Consider the following 26650-nt stretch of genomic DNA (forward strand, 5'->3'; position numbering starts at 1 on the left):
TGAAATTGTTCTGCAATACAATCCTGAGAATTTACTGTAGAAGTAATTTCACAGTCAATATTGTCAGCAATTTTTTTTTTTTTTTTTTACAGTTTTTCCACAGAACTTTTTGAGTGGAAACAGTTCCGCTGTTGTGGAAATCTTTTCATACTTTAACTGATAAATCTTCTTTTCTGACACTGTAACCAGTGCTGAATATTGTACACAGTATTCTAATATCTCATTGGGTACACAGTTTCTGGGCAAGCTAGAATAAGGTCTCTAATAATTAACCCTGGGCATGCAAGTTATGTATTTTGTATGGAGACCAAGAACACAGAAGAGAGAGAATTCATTATGGGGTATACAAACATGAATATACTTTATTGGTATGAGTTAGAAATGGCTGTATTACCCTTCACTTCAATAAACAAAAAGGAGGTAAAACTTTTCCAAATAAACATCAGCTAAGCTTCCCTTCTGGAATCATCTGTGTAAATGTTTTCAGAAAGTAAACCCTTCAGTCCTATAAGCCTAAATGATAGATTAGTACCAATAATACTTCAGAAATCTGTAACAAGTACATAACACAGATTATATACATGTGCTGCATCATAAAGCTGGACTCCTCCATGATTTCCAGGATGTCCATTTGCTCCATGGCACAATGACATTGGATATGTCAGAAAAAAACAGTGATTTTAGTGGTCACAAGTGCTGAGATGCCTCAACTGATGTTGATCTCGAGAAAGAGGTCAAACATCCGACTTTAGATGGACTGGCAAAAGACATTTGGAGAAACAGCCAAGCTGAACTTCTCCCCTTCCTCTCCTCTCCCTCTACAGACACACACAGGATCAGTCACTTCTGAGCACACTGGTATTTTCTAGGGCACACGTAGCAAAATATTCACCCAGGATGCCATATATCACAGTAACCCAGTTGAATTAAATATAGCTGCAGGGAGTAACACCACCTGGAGGCAGGAACCCCAGCAGTGTTGAATGCAGCTAACCCCATCAGCTTCCCAAAGTTATGGTGATGTAAGCCTGGACACATTTACTATTGTGCTCCACAAGCCAGCATAAGGGTTTTGGTAGAGGTTTCAAACATGGAACAAGTGATAACATTTCTGAAATAACTTTCAAAAATAAATAAATCGAGTAATCTGGAATATTAAAAGTAATCATAAAGAAAACACTGTAGTATATGTGTAGTAAGCAGACATGTAGCAGACAAAAATTTTCCTAAAACTAAGAAATGTTTATGTATTTAAATGTTATTTAAATATTGCAAAATAAGAAATGAAACCTCCCTAATTTAATACAACCATCTGACTTCAAAAGATTTTGGACTGTTTATATACAATTTGTTCCATCTGACATGAAAATTCAGACTGAAGGGAAGTAAAAAAGGACTCAGGATTAAGCAGCCAGTTACAATATACATTTCTGTACCTGTGCAAAAGTTCTAATGAAAATCAGTGCTCCACAATGCTCATAGAGGTCTTTCACTTTCATTCAAAAACAGTGTGCAACTTCTAAATATATAAAAATGGAAACAGTTTCCTATAAATATCTAGTATAGGTATGATAAAATATGTCCTTTTGTCAGACAGCAAAAATCAAAATGTAGTATTAGACTTGATTCTAATGTTGGTCTAGGAATGCAGTTGATGAAATATATTCTGTTAATAAATTAATGCAAAAATTAGGTGGTATCAAAAGTAATCTTCAGGACTCTTTAAAATTATCACATTTCCAATGTATTATTCAAAATCAAGGAAAGTAAAATACTATGATTTGGCTGAATTGCTTAATATTATTGTTATTCTTTATATTTGTGACTAAGAGGTGTACAAAATACAGTGACTATTGAGAAAAGCACTGGATGAGTGACATTTCCTCCTTAGGTGTTCAGTTGAATTAATATGTGACCTCAGAGTTATTTGCAAACTTTTCAATTGACTTAAAGAAATTTCAGTATTTTCTTGACATCTAATTGTCTCTGGACTTAAAGAAGTTCATGGTGAGAATTTGACTTTCTGGAACTGAAAGAGGCATATTATACTTCAGAAATTACTTGGCTTGGGAGGAAAGGATTCTGTCCTTCAGCCCATCACTGTCACAAAAGCTCAAGAGGCTGGGGTCATGTAGGAAACAGTGGGCAGAAAAAGGACGGTAAAACATTGCTGAATGGACTCCAGCTACCCAATCACCTTTCCTTAAGACTGAGAAACTGATACCATCCTGAAATCTATTAGCCTTTTACATACTGAAAAGTGAATCTCAAATGGCTTTTAAAGATCTTTCATCCTTGTTCCTCACCCCTCTTGTCCTCTTTCCTCTGAGGCACTTTGGGAGAGAGAAGATTCTAGAAGTTCTTCAAACACAAAAGGATGGTGAGTCCCTTAAGAGTCCCAGCTCTGAGCAAGGTTCTGTTTAATATAATTCAGCTGGCTTGCCTGCACAAACACAGAATATGCTCTTTGAATCATGTTTTGCTATTCTCAGTTCTGGCTTTGGGAGACATGTAGTCATGGAAGAGAGGCTGAGGCTTAAGGAAACCACTTGAGGACACAAAATGGAAACTTAAGACTTTTGCACTAAGAAGAAAGCTTTCCAAGGGAGTGAAAAAATAAACGATGCTTTTTATTTCTGTATAATGTTGAAAATAATTTAAGTGACACATAAATCACATGAAAATTATAAAATTCAGATTATGAACTCAGATGAGATTGTGTCATCTTCACACAGATTACACTTTTTCAGTGTACCTAATCCTCTCAAATGCAGATAAACCAATGTACAGACCACCAATTTTTTTTTTCTTTGGTGTGTACCTCACTTTCAAGACCAATGAAAAAGGGTGTATCAAAACAGAAAGATTACTTGCTCCAAAGCAGTAAGGAGGTTTTGAAATTTTTGTTTACTGTTTCACTAATTAGATGATTCAACTGTGCTTAGTTAAGTGCTTCAGAAGTTCTGAGTCACTCTTGAACAGGACATGTGTTTACTAATACAGTTGAGATATATATATTTAGAATCAAGGTTACCCATGTTCAATTTGCATCTTGATTACCATGGGAAGGCTTAAATTGTGCTTCAAATGCTCAGAATGCTTTTTTCAGGAACCACAAATCCTGAGCCGTATTCAAAACCTTCACAATATCCCTGAGAACTGGATAAAAGTCCTAGTCATTGACCAAAACAGGCTCAGGTCAGGAGCTAATTGGATTGCTGAAGAGAAATCCAGCAGCTCCAAAGATGCATAACTATGTCTCTTGACTATGACATCTATCTCATGAACCAGGAGTAAGTAATGTAGGGATATCTGTAGAACATGTAACAATTTCAGTAAAAAACCCTAAGGAAATTAATAATGACTTACTGGTTTGACTATAAGGCAATCACAGGGTCCAAGCAATTACTGAGCAGCAAAAAAAGCAGCTGAGCACCACACCCAGACACTGTGGAACACAGCTTTGGGAATTGATCCAGGTACAGCGATGAAAGCATAAGTCAACCTCAACTACTGTAATTTTACTGTTTACAAATACTGTGTTTTGCTAATGATGCTAGACTAGCATAAACTCAAAATTAGTAACAATAAATATTTTGATTTAAACTCCCAGGGATCTCATTATTGCTAGAATTGTGACTGGATTATAAATTGAGAACAAAATAAGAAATACAGAATTATTTTAACAGCAGGAAATAAGCCTATTTATCAGGAGAGACCATACATGAAAATATTTCCCTTTATGATCTGCCAGTATTTGAGCACAAGGTTTATTTGAATTGCACATTTTGGTGGATTAAGTTAATTCTATTTTTTGGTAATGCACTTGTTCTTCCCATATGTCTCATGTCTGTCTGTGCTATAATTATTAATATGGAGGAGACATTTCCCCTGGCTTTGAATGAAAGGAATTGTGATACCTGTACAGTGTATACTTAGAGTAATCAGCCCAGCTGTGTCCTGTGAGGAATTTTGATTGAAGAACCACAACAAATGCACTCATAGGAAATTTTTGCTGCTGCATTAGTAAGAGTAGAGACCAAAAGGGAGAAGAGTGAGCTGTCCTGTGATCAGCCACTGCAGTCTGTGCTGAGGTTACTGGGACCTGCACATGCCAATTAACTGCTCAAAGCTGCTCACATCCTACCTACCTCCCTATTCTTTTATTAAATCTATTTTCCCAGGATTTTCTAAGGCTTTTTACAATTGTCTTTACATTAATCTGGTGCCTACAGAGTGGAAAAAAAGACCAAAATCAGCCCCTTCAGTTTTACAAAGTTAAGTGCAACATCTGGTCCTTCTTTACTTAGAGAATAATGTGTAGGGGTGAGGTCTTTTCATTTAGAGTAGAATCATTTAAGTTTTTATTATGCATACAAACAAAACCCTTATTTTCCCTAAACTTTATATATATGTTAAAACTATATATGTTAACTATATATGTTAAAATCCATCAATTTCCATTGGGACCTCAATAACCAAGTGGAAATTTATATGTTTATTTATAAAAATCATGTTATATATAAACATATTTTATATGTTCTCATAAAACTGAAACTTAAAATCTAATTCACATAATATTGTGAGGTTCATTTCCCCATCCCTTCCAGTCTGTGGAAGTAATGAATTGCCTGAGATTGACTGATGTTCCACTTAAGGACCATCTCACTCAATTTTGATAAACATCACACAGGAGACATCAACAAATACCTTTTACTGACAGCATAAAATAAGTATAAATCTGTTCAATACTCAAGTTGATAATCTACTTGGGGTGATCTACTGGGCATTCAACCCAACAGTAAAACCAAATTTAATTCAGGAAGATTCTGGTCTGTCAAATCAAACCCATTGTTTGTTCTGTATTAATCTTTCTATTAATAAATCCCTCTCAAGGGGATAAGCCACTTTTACCTTTATTCTTATTTAAAAGGTCTCAGAGCTTGTGATATCCTCTAGTTTTAGGGAGATGAGATGAAAATGGTGAAAGTCTTAGAAAATCTGTAGTTGTCCCTGATTTCATGTTAATGAATCTCATCACTAAATACAACCTGGCCTAAGCAAGTCTTCCCTGTCTCCACTGTGGCACTTCAAACCTGCTGTGGTGGCAACCCAGGGATCATCTCTATGCTCCACATGAAGACAAAAGGAAATGGCATATCCATTTACCTGAGGAACTTATTTTTTCCACCCTTTTTCATTGCTTTTCATTTTTTTAAATCACACAGTAGATACAGTACATTACTAGGAAACATCACTAGACACTGAAGTGAATTTTGCTTCTTATTTCTGTTTGATCCTTTGGTTTTTTCAGGACTGTGTATTTGAATAGAGATCAGCATTTTTATTATTTAGGCCATTTTTGATCACCTCTAGTTCTAGGTAGTTTCCACAGAAAATTATGCCATTACCTCAATGACTTCCCTTGGGTTTTTTCCCTAATGTCTGACATGACTTTTTCAGCTTCAATATGTTACTCTCTGCAAATCCTCCTCCTTGCTTTTTGTAAATGATTATCCTCTCATAGAGTCAATAGGTGTCCTCTAGTATCATTCATAACATTTTTACATTCATTTTGTAAGTTCTATTTTCCATGCATAAATTACTAAATGTAACTATTTGTTCATGTTTATGGATGGGTACAACAGATGCTATTTCCAGCAGTGTCTGCCTAAGTGACTAAGCCCACATATGAAGGAGGCAAAACAAGTAAATAACATAATTTGTATCAATAATTATTGATAAGAAGTGCAAATGTGCTAATGCATAACATGGTGTTGCATGCTCTTTTAAAAAATAATCAGATTAATTTTATCAATGATGCCAGTTTTTGAATAACAAGCATACACAATCACTATAATTTTTCCCTGTGGGTTACCAGCTCCACTGTATAATATTCTGGTTAATGAGAAATAATTCTTTCTTTCCCCTTTGTGTAATGGCAAACTGCTCAGAGGTTCTCATTTAACTTCAGATATGGCCTTCTTGGTTTATCTGATGATAATTTCCATTCCCATACTCTTTATGGAGCATATATGACTTTTAGTTTTCCTTTTGAAGTAATACCTCAAAAGAAGATGCAAAAAAAGGCAAGGGCAGAGTTAATTGTAATCTAGTACTTATTCTGTGCATGCTCAAAGGGTGATTCAAAATTCAACACCTCTAAATTTTTCATTATCTTAATGCTCCACCTTTCCCATGAATACAAAGAATAGCTGCTACAGTGAATCTTTGTAATGAGATTTCTCCAGAAGGTTGTTCTTGGCTTCATGGTGCCTCATTGGCTGCACCAGGACACTTCTACCAAACAGTAAAACCGTTCACCACACTAACAGGGTGTTTTCAAACTTGGGATTGAAAAATATCATGGTGTTTATTTCAAAAAGGATGAATTTACTTCTATAAATAAGTAGAACCAAGATCAAGATCAAACCCCTTCTACAATTCATTACAATTTTTTAGTAACTAAAGATAGCTTTTCATTGCTGAATTCTTCATGCATACACATAATGGCAAGGAAGGAAAAACAAATAACCTTACTGAAGAAATTATCATCTACCTTTTATTCCATAGGTGAGAAAGAGAGAAATTGGTCTCTTTTCTGCTTCTGTTCATGCACACACCTCTGTTTCTGTGGGTGTAGAGATTTGAAAACCTGCACTACAGGAGGAGAGGTCGTACTGGATAACCAGAGTTTTCTGCAATGTGCCCTTTTCTGTAACACAAAGTAACTGCACCAGGCATTGTTTTACCTCAGCTGCTGCTACTCAGAAGGCATAGAAAGAGAATAGACAGTTCTGGATGATTGGAAGAGTGCTATAGTGCACTCTGTGATACACAGATGTACACTGTGCCTAACTGCATGAAATTTATCAATGTAACATATAAGGAGGGTTTCTGGCCTCTTAAATTTTCCAATAGCTAAATCACAGCTAAATGGAAGGAGTTATAGAGACAATTCTATATATCTAAAAATATTGTTACATTGGTAGATTTCTTAACTTTTGCTTCAGAGTGGATAAAAATTGTGTTCTGATCAAAATATTTAACAAGAAGCCATCACTGATATTGGGAAGAAAAATGAAACCACTGCTTTTCCATGCACTTTAAAATTTGCAGTATCAAGTCATGCTATGAGAGAAGGCTGGTGAACTTCCAACTCCAAAACTCATGCTATATTTTTTACATTGATTTAGATTTCTCACTGGATATTTTTATGCATGGAACACTTCAGAATACATTTCCCCATTATACTGAGAATCTAACTTAGCTGTCAAAATTGAGTCATCCTGAGGTTCTTCACTCAGATTTAGATACCTTAGGAAGAAGGTTTTGAAGATGTGAATTTCCAAATTCCTGAGCACACCCTTTCATATAAGTTGCTACCAGGACTGAAAACATCAGCCTAGGTATTTGTCCCTAGTTTTTGAAATCTATAACTTATATCTTTTCAATAATGCCTTATTCAATGGTAAAAAGACTATATCTCCTTCTTACTATAGTCGATTTCAAACATTAATTTACTGCTTACAATTTACTCAGATGTGGAATTTTTTTAAAAGCCATAGTACTCTTATTTCTAGTGTTCAAAGCTGACAAACACAAAAGAGAAATTTGCTGAACTGACACCATGAAAATACAGTATACTCTGCAGAAGGAAAATTATTAATTCAAGGTTCTTGGTTACAGGCAGGAACAGGTAACACAATTCAAAAAAAGGAAGGATGCAGAGATTATTTAAATTTCTCTAACCCTTAGTTAGAGAAACTACTCCAATCCTTCCTTCCCTCCACCCCATACTCCCCATCACTCGTTGCTTTCAAAAGCCATACTCATTGCCATTTAACTTTGTGAAGAGGTTAATTTCCTTTCTGTCAGGAGTAAGTTTGAACTGGACCACTGGACCAGATGATTCTTTCATGAGTACGCCTTTGAAGTCTGCATTCAGAAACATATATGTAAAGACACAGACATAAGAGTTGATACTGATATGCTTAGTTCTCTAAACTGCAATCCAGTGAGTGAGAGAAAATCTTTTCTCTGCATCTCCCTCTATTTTCCCTTCTAGTATCTGTTTAAATAAACCATTATATCCATAAAACTCATATAAGAAATCATCGTATGCTCAGATTTTTCTTGTAGACATGTACCAGACTCAGTTTACAGAGTTTCATTTATTTATTGCCTTCTGTGCTTTATTTACTGTGATAGAGTAGATGACTGAACTTTACAGTTCCATTAAACAAAGAATAAAGGAACATTTATCTACCCTAGGTCAAGGGTTCACAAGAAAGCAGGCAATAATACGGGTAGATAAAAGTAAAAAATGACTCTTATTTTGTTGTCTATTACTTGAAATTGCAGTCAAAGATTTATAGACCAAGACATTTTTAAATGTGTTAATTAATACATTTTAATCAGAATTTTATCTTTAGCCATTCCTCAAAATCAGTGAAGTCAATTTATTGAAGAGCTTGGCTCAATTCAAGAACAGTTGCAGGATGGTAGCTTCAAACCACAGAATAACCTTACACTTAATTACCTTCCATTTCATCCACAGGGGATGATACAAGAATTCTTAATGTAATACCCCCTTATACTGCAGTTCCTCTGAGAGTGAGTGTAGGAAAACAGTCTGAACTATATTTTGTGGGGTGGGTTGCTCAGTTTTATTTTATCTGAAGAGCCCAAAAGGAAAAAAGAGAAAGGATGTTTGAAAGAAGTAAAGCCAACCTTTCCATGCAGTGAAAAGAGCAGATTTGTGCTTGTCCATTTAGAATTTCCATGAGTGTGAACAGTAAGCTGTTAAGACCCAATTTTGGGACCATGTCACGGTAGAACAAATCAAAGAGTGAACACAGAGATGTTGATGAAGACCAAGTTTTTGTAACAATGTTTTTATAAAGACATAATTGCTATGTGGTTTTATGCCTTTCTCTGGATTCAGCACCAAGAGCAGAAGAAGACATTTTTATCAAACTGTGAAGAAAAACTGTTACAGAAACAAATCCTTACATATCTCAATAGGAAAAAAAAAATCTTAAAAACTTCTCTGAGACAATCTACTAGGATAGATTGATACTTTCACTTTTAAAAACACAAATCCTCATGAAAATAGTCATAGATATATGAGGCCTATTTAGGTCTCATTCATCAACTTGTCATTTGTCAGGCCACAGGTTGTATTTTTTTCTCTTCTATTCTTTATACATTCAAAGTTTTATTGTCCATTCAGAGGTCTTCTTGAATTGTGAACCATTTTCTTCTTCTTTTGGGTGTAAGTGTGAGAAAACCTAGTATGCAAAAGACAGGGAAGGCATGGCTTTTGGGAGAAAAAAAGAAGCTACATATCAGCATAACTTTATGTCTATACAAACAATTAAAACAAGTATATTATGGAAAAAATGATAATGTTTTAACTGACTTTTTATCTAGCATGTAACATTGAAAATCATAATACAACACACCTCCCAGTCCTGGTCTCAAGCGGTTGTCGTAGCCATCCAGAAGACGATCCAATATTCTGGTGAACACTGTGGTGTTGTCTTTGAGTTCATCTTGTGATGAGGTTTGTCCATAGCTGAAATACACAACAGTTAACACTGAAACACAGTAATCCACCAATAACCTTAGAAAACAGTAATTCCAAAATCCGTTCAATCTCGCTCGTACTGGTTTATGGTCACATAACCTCCTCTGAATAACAAGATTTTAGTGCTTTGTAGAGTTCTTGTACGTTTATATTTTCTCCTTCAATTGTAAGATTTAAAAATCATAAAAAATCAGTGCCCCTCCATAAATAGTGAGCAAATAGAATGCCAGTTCCTTAATGTTTCTCTCATTACTCCTTAATGTTTATAATGTGCTAATATGTGTTTTCCTCAGGAAAACGCTCATTTGTCAGCAAAAAGTAATGTGTTTAATTCATGATAGCTATAAATGGTTTGCATACAAAGAAAGATACAAATTTACAAAGTAATTTAGAACACTGAAAAGTACTGACAAAAATAGATATATCTTCTTTCTAAATACAGAAGTAGATTGAGTGCACATTTTTGTAGATTGAGATGTAATTTTGCTTTTATTTCTCATTTTCCTGTAGCGGTAAGATTTGGAGGAATATCTCCATCTCTGCCTTTCAAATATGTAGCAAAACCATCTGTTGATATGAAAATCTCTTGTGTCTGTAAACCTTCCCTTATAGATCCCTATATATATATCTCTAGCTCAGTCAAAGTTCCTGAAATTTTACTTGAAGAAGGATAAAATTAAAGCTCTTTGAACTCAGGTACCAAAATCTTACTTCCATCAATACAAATCAGAATGAAATCCTTAGGCTTAATGGTTTCTGTCTGCTGTAGATGACACCAGAATCAACCTTTTTCTTAAATCTGAGACCTTTACCTAATACCCTGTCACAGATGATTCCCTTAATCATAGATTACACTTGTTTTAAATCCTAACCCAGCAGCAGTTTTTCATTCATTGCTGGGAAGACTTCCATTACAAACACATGGAGTCATCAGTGATAAAAGCAAAAGTGCTGCTTTTCAAAACATCATTTTGTTGCACACATTACTACTGAACTGGAAAAACAGTGCAGCACCAAAAGCTTTCCTTCAGATCAGGTCTAGTGACAGAAGTGATTCTTCCACTGGCCAGCCTGTTTTCTGCCTGGGGTACGTGGCTCTAGGTGCCCTGCCAGCCCTTCCTGCCCTAACCACTAAAGACCCTCTCAGGAGGAATATGAGATACAAAATGATCAGGTTCTGTTAAAATACCTATGAAATGTTTTTTCTGTGAGCTGCATCAGACATCCTTTGTGTATCCCAGCCTTACATTCCAATTGGATCAAATACAAACAGAAGGAGGAAGGATATCCTGTACACAGGTACCCTGGAAATGCTTCCAAGTTTATTTTGCAGCACAGGTTTGAGTATTTAACACTATAAATTTAAATCAGTTTCAGGACTGACATCCACAGAAGTTTGAATAATTTTTGGTTTATTTCCATAGAGTAGGATGTTTTAATGCATAAAAATAATTATTTCTAATGAAAAGGCAAAATACCTAACAGTTTTTTTAAAAATAGTATTAATTTCTTCTAACTATATTGTACAACTTCATTTAATAAAAAAATAGGTTGATTTATATTTATTGATCATGCCTACAATTGAATTTTAAGTCACAGACAATATTTTTTATGCTTCCTCTATGTTGCCAAATAACAAGTTCTCCTGCTGTCTCTAGCAAGCATTTTATCTTTTAAAGGATCTTTCCTCGAACACCTTCTCCAGAATTTCAACACAGGACCTTTAGTGGATTAAATTTTATAACACTTATTGTCAGAAAAACAGCTGCTCTTCATACATATCTCAAGGATAGCAGAAGGTCATCAGTATTAAGGTGGGAAAAGGATATATAACTGCTTCAGAATTGTTAATGGTAAATAAATGAGCATGTTTGTGAGGAGGCATCAGGAAGATGGGCTGGAGGCAGTGCAGTTGTGCCCCGCTCCCATGTGGAAGTCCCATTTGTCAGTGCCCTCGCCTGTTCTTCCCACCATCTTAGCAAAGGTAGAAAGCACCGTGAGGTTTAACTGACAGAGGGGCACAACAGGAAGATTCTGAACATTTGTGCACATTTGGAGTGGACTGTAACTCCAGAGGGATGGTGACTTTTCTTTCAAAACACACATATTGAAATAGTCCTATTGCTGGCCTTTTTTGTGATTACAAGAGTGACGTGGAAAGACTGTCTGTATCACAGACACTTTATCTAATTTATCAGTTGGTTTTTTGTCATAAAGCACTAACAGCACTCCAGAGGGAAAGCGAGGCAACTGACAATGACAGAATGGCTTTAAACCCAGATCTACTTCATGTAAGGTGTGTACGATTTAAAGAAAAAATTACTGCATGCAATTGTGTTTTCACATTAAACCCCAGTCTCATAAAAAACTGTGCACGGACTCCATCTACAGGTCATTATATTCCTGACACATCATTGGATTTTTAAACTCTGGTCCAATGTGTTTTAATTCTCACATTAGGAATGCACATGCCCCCATTACAGCTGCAATAAATATATGTTCATAGATATATGTGCAAATACCTATAGAATAAATATGTTTTCACAAAATTCTCTAGCTAGGTCAGATGAAGCACTTCAGGAATGCTTCAAATCTTAATAAAAATAAAAGGCTTTTTCCTAAAAGATTTTTTGATAAAGCAGGTGTTATATGCATCATACACTCTTATATTATTTTTTTTAAGGAAATGCTTGTGCAGATGAACCTTTCCCATTACCACTCCACACAAATTTAAAATCAAGGCAGTCAGAAAATAAGTTCCTCTAGAACTGTGAATGCATAAGAAGACACTGTGGAGATCAAGGCACAAATAGATCTTTTAGAGATCACTATAGACAATAAAAATATTTTACTGCTTTCTGGTCATTAGGTAACACCATTGACAAGCACATTCATGTTTTTTATAATACAAAAATACATCTGAGAGTCTTCTTAAATGTCATCACTGACTTTTGAATTGCAGGCAGCACTTCAAGCATATTCCAAACTGCTTTATAGTCTTTAGTTAAGCTACTAGTTTTTTGATGAGGTGTTGTATGCTTACATATTTTTCTTAATACTAACATCATTTTAAGATTAAGATTTCAACAAATATTCTACAAATAGTGCAGAATGGTCTTTCAGACATAACTGTCATGGGCTTTGAGCTTACAAATGCTTCAAGCAAGCAGTCTCCCTTCAGCAGAAGAGTCTCCTTCAGATTTTCAATACAACTACTAAGTTAGCACACAGTCCTGACTGACAAAGAAGTTAAATTATGCTTCTGCTTCCAGGCACAATAAAGTTACTAAAAGCACTTAGATTAAAAATAGCCCTTTATTATACTTATTTCCCCTCTGAAGTAACTTGTATTTCTGAGTAGTCATTATATAAGAATAGAAAAAAATTGCACAGGTGTTTAAGAGGTAGATTATTTTCAATTTGTTTCAGAAAGCTTTTGCTTATTCTCTTCACCATATTGAACAAAAAAGTTTCGTGCAAACAAATTGTAGCTCTCTTTTAAACTTCACTTAGATTTAGGTGGGACTTGAACAGGGATTAACTTCCCCCAACACACTTAGTAGTAGTGCAGCCCATGCAGTATTTGTCTTATGCTGCTACATTAAATTAAATGTTCCTAAAATAAAAAATATCTCCCCACCTTCTTTCAGTCAGTGCATTGAGGAGGAGGCTCCAGGCCCAGAGGCAGTCACAAAGCACCAGGAGTCTCTTCATGGTGGACTCTGGAACTAGGAGGAAAATAACCATTAGCATCCCCCACATTAGAACAAGTATTAGGGAAAACAAACTGACACTGGAAGCTTCTGCAGAATAATTTGATGTCGGGCAATGACCTCACAGCAGTAGAGCTGATGCCATTCTAAATAAGGGTGCATGGCCTTGGCTGTTCTCCTGGTTACCTTTTACTTTTAGACCCACAGACCGAGGATGGGGTTTATTTTGTGGTAAGAGTGTATTCTTTATGCATTACTCTTGAACTTTAGCAAAAACAATTACAAGTAAAAGCTGCTGCCCCCAAACTCTGGGGCAATTCTTACTCAGTTTCCCCCTGGGCTGAAAATGTGTTAAGGAATCTCCAGTGCATTTCCAGATAACCAAGTGTGATTGCCTTTTTGTTTGACTTGAACCAGCCTGAGCCCTTCCAAACCTCTGGGAAGGTGTCAGTGTGTGGTAGTGTGACTGAGGAGAGTGGTGCTTTCCTCACAACCACTGCTTTGCTTTGATGTGATGGAAGCAACTTTCTTCTAGAGATACAACTATCCTCCTCTTCCCTGAAATACAGCATCAGAAAAGGACTAAAATGAGCAGATTCTAACTCTATGATCTGCTGCTACATAGGCACATTTTAGGGCTAAAGAGCACAATTCATAATGAAACCATGTGCTGACAACCTACACACTATCTCCTAAATCTCTACCAGTCTCTGAATGCTGCTAGGAAATGTTTTTGCATTAGCAGCCTTCTCCTCCTCTCCAAACATTTCCTGTACTCTCTCCAGACTTCACTGAGTTACTCTCAGTTTACCTTTGAGTAAGAAGTAACACAACTCACAAAGTTTCTTCTGCTTTCTAATAAACGATATAATAAAAAGTTAGCTGATATTTGTGGCATCAGTGCTGCAGATTCAACTAATTGCCCAGGAGAGGTTGCAGGTCCCTTTACACATCAATTCAAAGTGTGCTGGAATACAGTCGATTTTTAGGATTCATTACATAAATAAGGTTAACAAATACGAAGCCTGTGTTTTCCCCCAGCAGTGAATTGGAGGGGTTTTTACGTGCCTGAGAAAATGAAGCACTGTACATAGAAATGTTGATGTAGCTTTAAATAAAGCTCCCCCAATTCACTGCACACTCCCAGGGACAATTTAAATCAATAAAATACCGTTTCAAAGCGGTATGTAAGCAATGAGATATAATTAATGCGTTTATAGCCAAATGATCGGCAGATATGCATTGAATGGGGCTGAGCTAATCTCACTGGATAGGAAGGAACTGGCTGTGGCAGGAAAGTGTGGATAAAGATCTTCAGGGACGACCCTGCATCTTAACTTGCCCTGTAATCAGCCCCTTTACAAAGGGAAAGACAACATCTGTGGCTCCAAAAATCACCTTCTCTCGGTCCTGCCAACTTCTGCCTTTGCAAAAGGCTCCTTGCGATGAAGAACGGAAAGTGAATTATTCTGAACTATTTTGATCTGTTGAGCTCCACGCTCGCTCCCCTTCACAACACCACCCCCTGCTTCAATAAACCCATCCAGACACAATAAATCCCGAAGAAGGAAAGTTTCTTGCAGCTGGAGAAAGCAAATGTTAATTAAGGCTTTGAATGAACGTGCAAGCCCAGCAGCCCCCCGCCTCCCCTACCCGCACCGCCTGAGAAACCAGCGCCGGTTCTCCCATTCAAAATGGGAGCAAGAGCCACGCTTCTGGGAGCGTTTCAGCAGCGCCCACTGGAAAAAAAAAAATAAAAAAAAAAAGGGGGGGGGGCACGACTGAAAACAAATTCGGGGGTAAAAGGGGGGAATTTTGATGCATTTTGACTCACTGTGAGAGATTTGCTCCTCTCGGAGGCTTAAATCGAGACTTGTTTTCCTCCCGGCATTTCAACTTTGCATCCCCCGGCCCGGAGCATCCACCCCTCCCACCGCGCCCGCGGGAGGGAAAAACCCAGACCCAAAACCCTTTTGCGAGGGAGCGGCGGAAATCAGTCCGCGCTAAAAAATAAATAAATAAGATAATTGACAATGCCCATCGATCGCTGCGGATTTTCAAGCTGGAGGGATAGAGGAAAAAAGGAAATCACCCCGATCCGGCGGTACCTGCGGACAGAGAGGAGAGGAGAGGAGCCGCCCGCGCGCCTGGACGCGGTGCCCGCAGCCGGGAGCGCCCGGAGGGGTGCGGGCGTGTGTCCGTGTGTCCGCGTGTGTCCGTGTGTCCGCGTGTGCGCCCGTGTGTGCCCGTGTGCGCGGCCGGGGTGCGAGCCAGCAGCTGCCCTTACCGGAGCCCTCGGGCGCGGGTCCGCGGCGCCGCTGCCCGGCGCTGCCCTGCCGGGTGCCCGCCCGCCGGCGCGGAGGCTGCGCGGCTCCGGCTCCGCCGCTCACTCCGCCTCGGCCATCGCCGCCGCTGCTCCGTTCCTCCGGGCTCAGCACCCAAATTTCTCTTCCCAATATTCCGACCGCCGCTATACAACAAAAGCTTTCTCTTTACCAAGACAGTAGTAATACGTCCCAGGGTAAACCGGATGTGAAATAGGCTGTGACTTCATGCCAGAGAGATTTTATTTTAGAAAGGAAGGTGGTACCAAGCTCTCATCTAGAGACCAATCCGCCCATTTTTTATATGCAGCACAATTTAACTTCCAGTGCTCTCGCCCTAATCCCTTTCTCTCTGGCTGCAGACTCAAATCCTTCTACAATCTGCAGCATTATTATTACTGGGGGGGAGGCTGCGCGGCCGGGGGAGGCTGCGCTGAGCATCTTTAGACACTCACAGTTTACAAAACAGTCTATTTTAAGGCTCGTACATTAAAAATATAACCGGTCTGCGTTAGCGTTCAACCTTTGATCGAATATTTAGTCGCGGCATAAATATGAATGAAGGCTGCCCAGGGGTGTAGAGGATGCAGCACTACGCGGGTGTGCCTATAGATTGTACGTACCTATAGGGACCAGGCGGCAGACCACGGCTGTAAGCAGACGGGGAAAGAGATGCTGTGCAATACTAATTAAACGCAGGTAACACGCATTTTGGGCGAGCCCCGTAGGAGATCAGCCGCAGGAGCAGGCTCCTCTCCTCCACTTCCACACGCCTTTAGCCGGCAGGTACCACGTTCGCCCGGCGCGGTCCCGGGGCTCGGCCGAGGGCTGTGCTCGGGGGCTGCCAGCCCCTGCCCACTGTCCCGCTGTCCCTCGGGGCCCTCCGGGCATCGGAGCCGGGACATTCCCGGCCCCGGCAGAGCCCGCGGAGCGCCCGGCTCGGTCCCGCGGCGCGGGAGCTTCGGCCGCCCCGCGGACACGCGCGGTGGCCCTGCCCTGCCCTGCCCTGCCCTGCCCTGCCCTGCCCTGCCCCAGCCGCCGTGACCGGGGGGCACAGTCCTGCCCCACATTAGCATCACTCTAACCCCTATCCAGACCTCCTCCCCTCAGATGGGAACGAGCTGGGCGAGCCCGGCGGGCGCCGGCACTTGTGCGGAGAAACAAGGAGAAAGTTGGATGCATCAGGTCCGGGGAGGTGTCGGTGTGCGGGGGAACGCAGGCAGCGCTCACCTGCCCAGCACAGGTTATGGTGCCTTTAGCTCGAGGCGCCTTTCACCAGCTCCAAGCCTTCTGCAGAGGTATCAGACACTGCTGCCACGAGCACAGCGTGGTCAGCTGTCCTTGCTCTGGTTAATGTAAAGATAAAATGAAGTCCTTCATCAACAGTAGCTCTTCCTTATAAAGCACTACTGGCATCTGTGGGGTGAAAAAAAATTTCCTACGATCATATGCACCTACTGGATTTGAAATATCATCTTCTTTCCCTCTTCTCCTCTCAACGCCATCACTGATTCAGTTTCTCTCCCTTCCTATGATGCTGCTCCAAGGAAGATCAAAAGCCATATATCTTGTCTGAGTAACATGAACTGATATCTTATATTACAGTTAAGCTATCTGTTCCAAGCTTTACCTAGATTTTTAAATGAAATATTGCACATTCTGTCCATCCTCATGAAATGCATGATCTGTTTATAAGAGCACAAGAAGGTTTTGACTTGACCCAAGAAACCAATGACATTCATAGATAAGGCTGGCAATAACTTCCAAGGTGGCAGTCATTTTGGATAAGTGCCTGATATAACAGTCCAAACACTGCAATGATTTCCCTAAGCACAAGGAAAACTGAAATTTTGTTTATCAAAGTCCCCTGCTGCACCAAGTACCCAGTCATTATGATCAGCACTGAATAGCCACAGGTTATTTTAAAAGCTTACAATGAACTTTGTGCTTAGTTTCTTGGCATTTCCAGTGTAGTTCATCTCATTTTGATTCAAGGCTCTTAGCAGTGCACAGAAAAGTAGGGAACAGAAAAACCTACACACTTCCCAAGGAAATGATAAGTAGCAAATTTTTAAATCACTATTTCATAGACATAGTCTTATTGGCTAGAAGGATTTTTTTCAGATATGCAACATTTTCACCTTCATTTGGTCTTAGCTAACCCAATTTACTCTTTTTGTTCTTCCACTGAAGCACGAGAGAGCTTTGCTTAAGCAACAAGTAAACTGAGGTAAACTCAGCTGAGTTTACATAAACAACAGAATAGATTTTTATTGAAGTACATGGACATTTTGTGGCTGTAAAACCACTGTGATTCCTTCCCCTGTCAATAAGGCATTAATTGCACTCTTAGAATGACTTTAAACTATTTTTTCTAGATGAATTATATATATTTACAAAACTAATTAAATTTTCAACATAACTTTGATATTTTATTTTGTCCTTCATTTCTCATGGACAGAGAGGCTGTAAGTATATTTTCTCTTTGTTTGTTATAGGTAGCTGGAAAGATGGGCTGAAAGGGCTGAAAGGTGGGTGACTGAATGGACAGAGATTCATGTACCTCTGTGCACTAAAATCTGAGCAACTGGACAGCTGAAGCCGTTTCAGAGCCCATGAGACATAGCCTTGCATCCTGTAGTTTTCTTATTTTAATTAGTATAGAAACAATGGCAACTGGTTTTAGTTTACTAAAGTGTTAAGGGTTACACATGATGTTCTTTGCCTTTTTGCCTCAATGGACACAATTGCTGTGTGCCAAAGGATTATATGTTTTCCTGAGTTCTCACTGGGTGAAAATATTGACCTAAAATTGGAAGTTGCTCATTCTCTTTCTAATTCGCATCCGCTCAGAAAGTAGGACAAAACTATTTTTCCTCCATGGCTGAGATTCCTGTCCATCACTGCTCACATGTAACCCAGATTTTATCTTTCAAAAGCGGTTATCACAGTTATCATGTCATTTCATAGTAAACGCTAAAAATATTTGGATATAATCAGACAAATAGGCTGTTTTATGGGTTGTGTTATCAAAACAACTGCTCTAAAAAAAAAAAAAAGAAAATACAAATTGTTTTTACCAGCAAAAGTTCTCTTTTGAAGGAAAAAAGCTAAGTGTCTTGCAATTCTTACTTTTTCCCTTTTCCATCTGAATTCCACTGACCTAATCCAAGCACAACTAGGGGTAATGCATTTATCAAACAAGTCCATCTGTGGATTTCAGGCACCTAACTTAAGAGAATATCTTTGAAAATCTCAAGCTATATATAGGAATGTGCACAGTACCAGTGAGTCTTAGGGTCATATGATTTTATTCCTGAACAAATTGTTCAAATGAGAAAGGAAAGACGCCTTTGAACACACATCTCCAGGTAACTCAGTATTAGGTGATGTTCATCTCTGCAGTTTTACAGTCACATTTGGAAAAGGAAGATGTCAGGCAGATGTGTTTTTTTCAAGCCAGCTTTATGACTCCATAAAGTTTTCAAAAAGAGTTTATGTCTTTCATGTTCCCCAGGAATGTAGAACTATATCCTTTATAAACAATATTGTTAAATATAAGCAGTCAGCCAAAGCAAGCCTGGCACAGCTCTGTGCAATGCTTTGAACCCTGATGTTAGTGCAAGTGATTAGTAGCAAGTTAAACCAATTGAAGTTAACCAATTGAATCCTAATTTGGTAAAATGTATTTATTAAATGATGGATTAAAATTGACATAGAGAAAGATTTTCAGCATAGTTTGAACTATTTTTGCTTTTAAATTTCTAGTAAGCACTTTTTGAAGTCTGGCCTATTCCTTTGGTATATATTCATATACATATATATAGTATTTAAATAGGTCACCTGGAAAGAATATATTTTTTCAGTCTTCTGTTTTTTATCATATTTTTCTTTGTGTAGGCAAAACATACATATGTTTTATTTTAGTTTAGGAATACATAAAACAACTTAAATTCCACAGCAGAATGCTTTGACACAATGTGTCCTGAATAGCCAAGGGATTTGAATAAAGCAAATGAAACTCAGAGATTTACTGGCATACAGCAGATCAAATGAAGAATTAAAACAGAAAGACCATCTGCTCCAAAGCTTTGAGCTCTGTTATTTACAAGTCCTGCTTGTGTGATTAAATGGAAATATTTTGTAAAATATATGACTCCAATTTGATTTCTATTTTAATGTTTTTCAGTAATATATCAAAAGCACAGTTGTTAACCTTTTAGTAGACATTACAAAATTCAGTGGCTTAACTTTTTTTCCCCTTCAATTTATAGCCACAGTAAAGAAAATAGGACATATACTTGTCACTTAGTGGGGGATTTTTGTTTTGTTTTTGTAAAAGGCAAGTGATGATATATAAAAAAGTTCACTCTTTTTATGCCTCTTTCATTTTAAAAAAAGGTTTTATTCTTTGTCTTTTTCCTCTTCAAAAATTAGTAGATAGAGAAAAAAGAGTAGAAACCTTCAGGGCAATGCAACTGAGAATCTTCATGAAAAAAAGTTGCACTCTTCTCAAAGAGTCAGTCTCTCTTACAATGTCCATTAAAGACACATGACTGTTCTTTATAGAACTGTGTTGAAAATTGGAAGTAGCACTTCTTTGAACCCACTGTTTATTAAAAATGGAATAAAGAGATAAAATAGCTGATGCCCAGAAACTTAGAGTAGTTGATTATCTCTTGAATTTTAAAGTCTTTGAGTACAGTATTTCAAACAGAAAACCCAGTTACTGACAAGTTTCTCAGATTTTCTAATCCACAGAGGCAACAATTAACTATGTCTTACCATGCTGTTGCCAAACATCACCACAAAGTTTAATCTGTAAAGCCAAAAGTGGAGGATTCTTTCCTGAATAATAATAGGATTTCTTGTTTGATATCAGTAAAGAAGAATGAGAAATTAATCTATTTTCTAAAAAACCCATTGTGGAATTTACAAAAAAAAAAAAAAAAAAAAAAAAAAAAAAACCACCAAAAAGAACAAAGGTCTCAACTGGGAGCTTTTGGGGATTACCAGGAGACTTGTAAATCCAGTGGTGATCGTTGATGAGATCTTTGTCAGGAGGCTTTTTATCCAACAGCTGGATTTATCTGCAGTGGAATAGAAGCACCATGTGGGGTTATCTCCTACCCTCTCACTGCTGCTGCTGAGGTGAAGTCTTGACAAGAGATCTGCAGTCCCCTGGAGCTTTCATAGCACAAAATCAGCTGTCCTCAAGCAACAAGGCAGCTCTCCCCACTGGCATTGTGGTGTGTCAATCGTGGTGTGTCAATCCGTTGTACTTCAAAAATAAGCACAGAATTTTGTGGCTTACTGTGCTTCCTGCTCTGCAGATGAAAGAAAACATTTCTTTAGCACTCAGATCTTAGAATGATGACTTGCAGTTTGATATACTTAATGACAGTTCATGTTCCTGTGGACCAATGAACTCACCTGTATTTTCATAGTTTCTTAAGTAACAGTATTGATGATTTTTTCCCTAAAGTTAGATAAGACAAAAATCTATGAAAGGAGAAGTTCTAGATTACTCAAAATACTTGAATGCCTATACTTCTTTCCTTGAAAAAAATTATCAAACTATACAGTGTTTAGTGCATTAAGAAGCCCTTGATACTGATTATTTGAGGATAAGGAAAATTAGTGATTATGAATGGAATGGGAGTAAAATGAAATAAATATTTACAGAAATAAGAAACAATAAAATAAAATTTCAAAAGTAACAAAAATTCATTAAGAATTCATTAAGTTAAAAAATTCATGAAGTTTCATTAAAACTTCAGTTCACCTGTCCTTGCCTTAGATTGAACTAGAAGATGTAGAGTCAGAATATCTCAATCTATATTCAGATAAATGCTTAAAACATGTTTAAATCCATCCCTTTTCAGCCAAACATTTCAGAATTCACTTAAGGCAATGGGTCATAAATATTCTTGAACTTAAATGTGTCCCTCTAGGCTGAATTTTGCTGCCTTGCAAGCCAAATACCCTGCAGATTTCTCAGGTGACCTTAGACATTTACTTTCTCTCCCTGTTTCTGTGCCTTTATCTGGACTGAGAAGAGTGCAGCTTGTGAAGTTCAATTTGCCCAAATGCCTGTAGGTTTCAATGGGAGCAGTGCTAAGCTGGAACTTCCTGGCAAATACGAAGTCACAGAAGTTTGAGAAGCAGAGGTAAGGCACACATTGCCTTGTCAGGTGGATCCCTCCCCAGGTAGGGGCACATTGTTCAACTCACCCATTCCTCCTGCTCCTGCACCTTCCCCACTTCCTAGAGATGGTGACAAGTTGATTCCTAAGATGAATTTGTCTTCCAGTTGGGAGCACCACATGCTCCCTGACTGCTGGTGTCACTGCATGGAGCTCTGCTTGCACAACTGCAGTGCCCTCTCAGAGCTCCCCTGCGTGCACCTCCTGCTTTAGAGGTCCAAGGCTGCTGTAGAAACAGCCACATGAATATTGCAGTGATACTCACATTTTCAAACTTAATTTTTGCATGGCCTGCTTAGTGCTAAAAATCCAAGTGTAGTGAGCAATAGCAAATGGAGATGGGGAATACACTGGGGCAATCATTAACAAAGGGATGTAATTATATGATTTTTAGCTTAGCTTTTGCATTCATCTCTTTTATAGTCCTTGTCCAAAAGAAAAATCTTCTTCATTTTCCTCTTTTTTTAAAATTATTTATGTTTATCTTTATATGTACTGAAATTACATGGGCAAAACCTGTGTAATTTTCCCAGAACAGCTGTGCTGGGAAATTTAAGCTCCAGGTGTTAGTGGCAGGCATTTACAGGCAATAGAAGAACAGAGTATGGTAGATGGAAGCCTTTCTTCTGCCCAGAGCTCCTTGTTTCTACTCATTTGCCTTCTAAGATGGGTTTGTCCTGATTTATTTTCTCGTTTGTGTTGCTTGTTTTTTGCTGTTACAGATTAAATCACGATTTATATGTTTTGAATTTCCTTGCAGAGCCCCTGGTGTTAGAACTGAAATTTTGATGTTAGGTAGAGAGCTACTTGATGAACTTTTTTTTTTTTCTTGTTCATTGAACCATGCTGATTGAACTACAATTTCTATTCCAACTCTTTAACTAATAGAAAAATACATCACAGTTATATTTATATGGCAAGTTTTTTAACATCAAATCTGCATTTGCAGTAGTTTGCATGGATGCTTATATTATACTAGGAAATTATTGTTTTCATCCTGAAGCAGACAAAATAATCACTGGGCTATAGAATCAAGCCCCCAAACAGTTGAAAATCAATATTTTTGGACATTATTAATGAATGTAAATATTAGTTGGAATTGATACTGTTTTATAATCGAATTCTGCCCTTTATTCTAAGGGAGAGTTCTACCAATACAATTTCTGAAGGTCTCTGATAATCCAAGTGATATTTTTGAATGCAAGCAATTTTTTTTTACTGTTGAATAGGATCAACAGTGCTGTAGGTGTAAGGATTAGCTGCCCAGCACCTGTAACCAGCCCAGCCGAGCTGAGTTCAGCTGGGTTGTTACAGCTTGGTCTGGTCCCTGCCCACTACCTTGTTCAAGCAAACTGGGAACTGATGTAAGCAGGGAGGCCTGCTCAGGTAATATGTGAAATGAACTGAGTTCATATGAAGCCATATTCAGCATCCATAATCTTTACTTGCTGCTTTCATAAAAACTCTTAATATTTACCAAGTCTTTGCTGCAGGGGTATTGGTGTGCATTTTTACCTCCTTTGAGATTCCATGTTCCAGTATTAATTTGGTTTTAGTTTAGAACTTAAACTGTTGCTTATGAAAATTAGGAAATGTGTCTGCATAGAAACTGAGCATCCTAGGTCAGTATTGGTACCATAAAAAGGATTATTGAAGCTTTTGCCTTTTTGACTGCTGTCAAACGAGCAAAGCAATTTGAGGAATACTTGGGCTAACAGTTACTGGGAGGGAAGCCACTTTTTCACTTGTGTTCTGCTGTGGAGAAAAGAGGTCTGTATTTTTGAGAGTAACTTGCTGGCATGGTTATGGAACCATCCTCTCGATTGTCATGGTCTACTCTTAGCAAAGAGAATGAGACTGCACAGACTTTGGACAAAACAATGTTACTATTAGCAATATTTCAGAGACTGACAAAAAAGTTATCATTACTTTCTCACTTTGTGGTAAGGTAACCACTAAGGCAGTTGTTAATTTTCAAATAAACCTCTTTTGCAGGTTATTAAGGGCAGGGTTTATCTCACCTATCTTCAGCTTTGACTAATTAGATCCCTAAAAGCCTCATGTAGACACCATTTGTAACTGACAAAAAATTAGATGTACCCTCACAATACCAATAAATATTTAGCTAAAACTTAGTTGCATAAATGTAATAAATGTCTGTAAATTCAGACCTAGAAAATATTGCTTCTGTTTTGTAGCAGCTTTGGTGGGTTGTGCTTTTCACGCTTTTTAAATTTGTATCTTATCAATTGAGAGTTTGAGGACAAATATTCAATACAACAATATTTGGATACTGAGCAATATGTGATGCCATGATAATAGCCTCTGTTTTTTCAGGAAAAACCCCAAACCATATTGGTTTGGTAGGGGAACCAAACCATATTTTCATATGGGGGTCTCTTGTCAAGAGTGGAAATACCTTCCTCCTTGTGAACTAAAAGCAGTGTCATTCACTAACATATGTAATTCAAACAATAATTCAAGACACTGAAGTGTTTAAATTACTTAAGACTGAATCATACAACAATTTACATGTGACACTTGCCTCACCAAAATTCTGTGGCAAAACTTTCAGCTACTCTGTGGTGGTGTCATGAATTTCTCTGATCAGCTGGGGATGCCAATGGCCCTGTGACTGCAAACATGCTGGTATTTTCTTTAGTATGCAGAGTGGTTTGCTTTAGTAGCTAAAATATATCAAGGTATGCTTTGCCTTGGATGCTGAAGAAAGAGACTAGAGGTCATTTTCTGGAGACAGTGATACAAACTTATCAAGTGGGACCACAAAGCAGCAGGTGCCTGTAAATAAAACTGATCAGTGAACAGAAATGGAGTTACTCCGATCTCCTAATGCTTGATCCTTGGCAGACAGCAACCAGAAAGGGCTCAGCCTTGGACTACTCTACCCAGAAAGAAACAAAACAGAACAGAGAAACTAAGGAAGTGTCCTGAAGGCAAAAAGTTCACTATCACAAAATATCTGCTGTAAAATATAAGTTCTGTCAAAATGGCAAATTTTGTTGTAATTTAAGAGAATCAGCCAAAAGGTGCTTAAGGAAATAATTCTGCCTATAATTTATATTTTTCTACCAATTTTTTCTTCAAAGAAGAGATCATGTACTCTTCACACTTTTACCCCCATGGTTTTCCTGTGAACTTTTAGTTGTTTCATTTTTCATTGACCTTGAAATTAAATAACGCAGAAAAAAGTATCAATCACCCAAGCAACTTAGGGATTTTCCCCTAGTTTTGAAACATGTACTCCTCAAGCATAATTATTGCTACTGTCTAAAGATAAAACTCCTTTTACATTAATATATTGCTGTAGAAACATCCAGGGAGCAGGTAACAAATCGTTGGTCACATTTTTCCATTAGAGCTCAAAGGTTTTTATTTTCTAGTTAGCAGAGCAAGAATACACATATTTTAGAAGCTCTTACAATCTAAATGATGGAAAATAATTAAGATCAGAATATGCTTCAAAGATAGCCTTTTTAATCAATCCCTTATGTAAAAGAGGATTTATGTTAGTGTTTTGTTTGTATCTTGTGGCTTTTTGAAGCAAATACTGCTGTTCCTATTCCCTGCAGTTTGGCTCACATTAGGGAGGAGTCTTGGAACATGAAAATTCAAATCATTGCAAATTGAGCATAATCAGATGATGGTCTCCAGGTGTGTATCTGATATGGTCCAGTAGTAAAGCATGTTCAGCCTACAGGGCCAGACTAGAAGTAACCCCCTCAAAATTCATAAAGGCTGGGTGATGATCCACAGCATCAGCTGTTTTCTTTGGATACCTCCATTTAATGGCTTATGGGACACATCTATGCAAAGCCAGCCTGTGATATCTAGATATTCATAATAAATTTTATCTTACATTAATTCATTTTAGCTTTTGTCATGTGTTTGAGGCTGATGTTATAAATCTTAGACATGCCAATATCCATGTCCCCAACACTCGGAATTCTTTCAGGGGACAGATCTGCATATATCTGTTTATGGTTATGGCAGCCATGAGTTTCTCTATATTATTTATAATGTTGCCTCCCTGCTTCCAACGTCCTATGGAGTTCTGCCTTTGTCTTTTACTGTTTTGATGGGTTTTTCTTTCCTTCTCATCTCTGCAAGAATAGGCCTTGGCTGAGTAGAATAGCCAGTGTTTCCTGCATCATCAGATTTGCTTATTGTCCTGTAAAGGATTTTCAGTGGTGTCCTAGTACCAGTCCCATTTTCCTCCCCTGCTGTATGCTGGCATTTTTATATTTATTATTAGGAGAAATTTGGTCAATCATGCAGATTAATTGAGAAAGTACAGTTGAGCACTTTGGGCAAGACTCCTTTAATTTCTTGGGTTTTGATTTTTTTTAAATATCAAAAAGTACCTTTTACAAACTCAGACTGCCTGGAAAATTATTTAAACCAGCAAAGTGAAATACTCAGAATGATAGGCTCATCCTCTCCAGCAAGTCAAGGAATTTACAGCCATGTAACCCATCCTGCACCTCCCTCTCATTTCCCTTGAGAGAGACCTGCCAGTTCCCTCTGTCCCAGCAGGATTATGGAGAGCCTCATGTGGAGTCATGGGGAGTGACTGGAAGGAGCCAGGATCAATATCTCCAGTCATTATCATTGTGTCAGTAGGTAATGAGGATCTGGGTATATATTCAACAGCAGAATAAAGAAATTTAAATACAGCTTCAAGGGTATAGAGTATTATCAGGAACAAAATACAAAGCAATCTTTGAAAGCTAGGGAATTACCTAGCTTTTTCTCTATCAACATTTATGCACCTAATTAAAAATTATTTGATTTAGA

The 26650-nt window shown here is 37.9% G+C and overlaps 1 protein-coding gene across 3 annotated transcripts in view; it reads right to left on the reverse strand.

Annotated features, from left to right (window-relative positions):
• The window catches only part of GABRA1 (gamma-aminobutyric acid type A receptor subunit alpha1), a 40726-nt gene extending 24822 nt beyond the window's left edge, over positions 1–15904 (reverse strand). The window contains exons 1-3 of one of the 3 annotated variants that reach the window (XM_068205654.1): positions 15593–15904; positions 13233–13320; positions 9468–9580 (exon numbers count right to left, since the gene is read on the reverse strand). In XM_068205654.1, the coding sequence (XP_068061755.1) occupies positions 9468–9580; positions 13233–13306 (187 nt within the window). In that variant the 5' untranslated portion in view covers positions 13307–13320; positions 15593–15904. Of the gene's footprint in view, positions 1–9467; positions 9581–13232; positions 13321–15139; positions 15207–15413; positions 15556–15592 lie in introns of those variants that run through there. The other 2 variants (XM_068205655.1, XM_068205656.1) reach the window with 2 other exon arrangements.
• Between the last annotated feature and the right edge of the window lie 10746 nt (positions 15905–26650).

Source organism: Anomalospiza imberbis, chromosome 15 (assembly GCF_031753505.1).
Source record: "Anomalospiza imberbis isolate Cuckoo-Finch-1a 21T00152 chromosome 15, ASM3175350v1, whole genome shotgun sequence".
In the NCBI taxonomy this organism is placed as follows: domain Eukaryota; kingdom Metazoa; phylum Chordata; class Aves; order Passeriformes; family Viduidae; genus Anomalospiza; species Anomalospiza imberbis.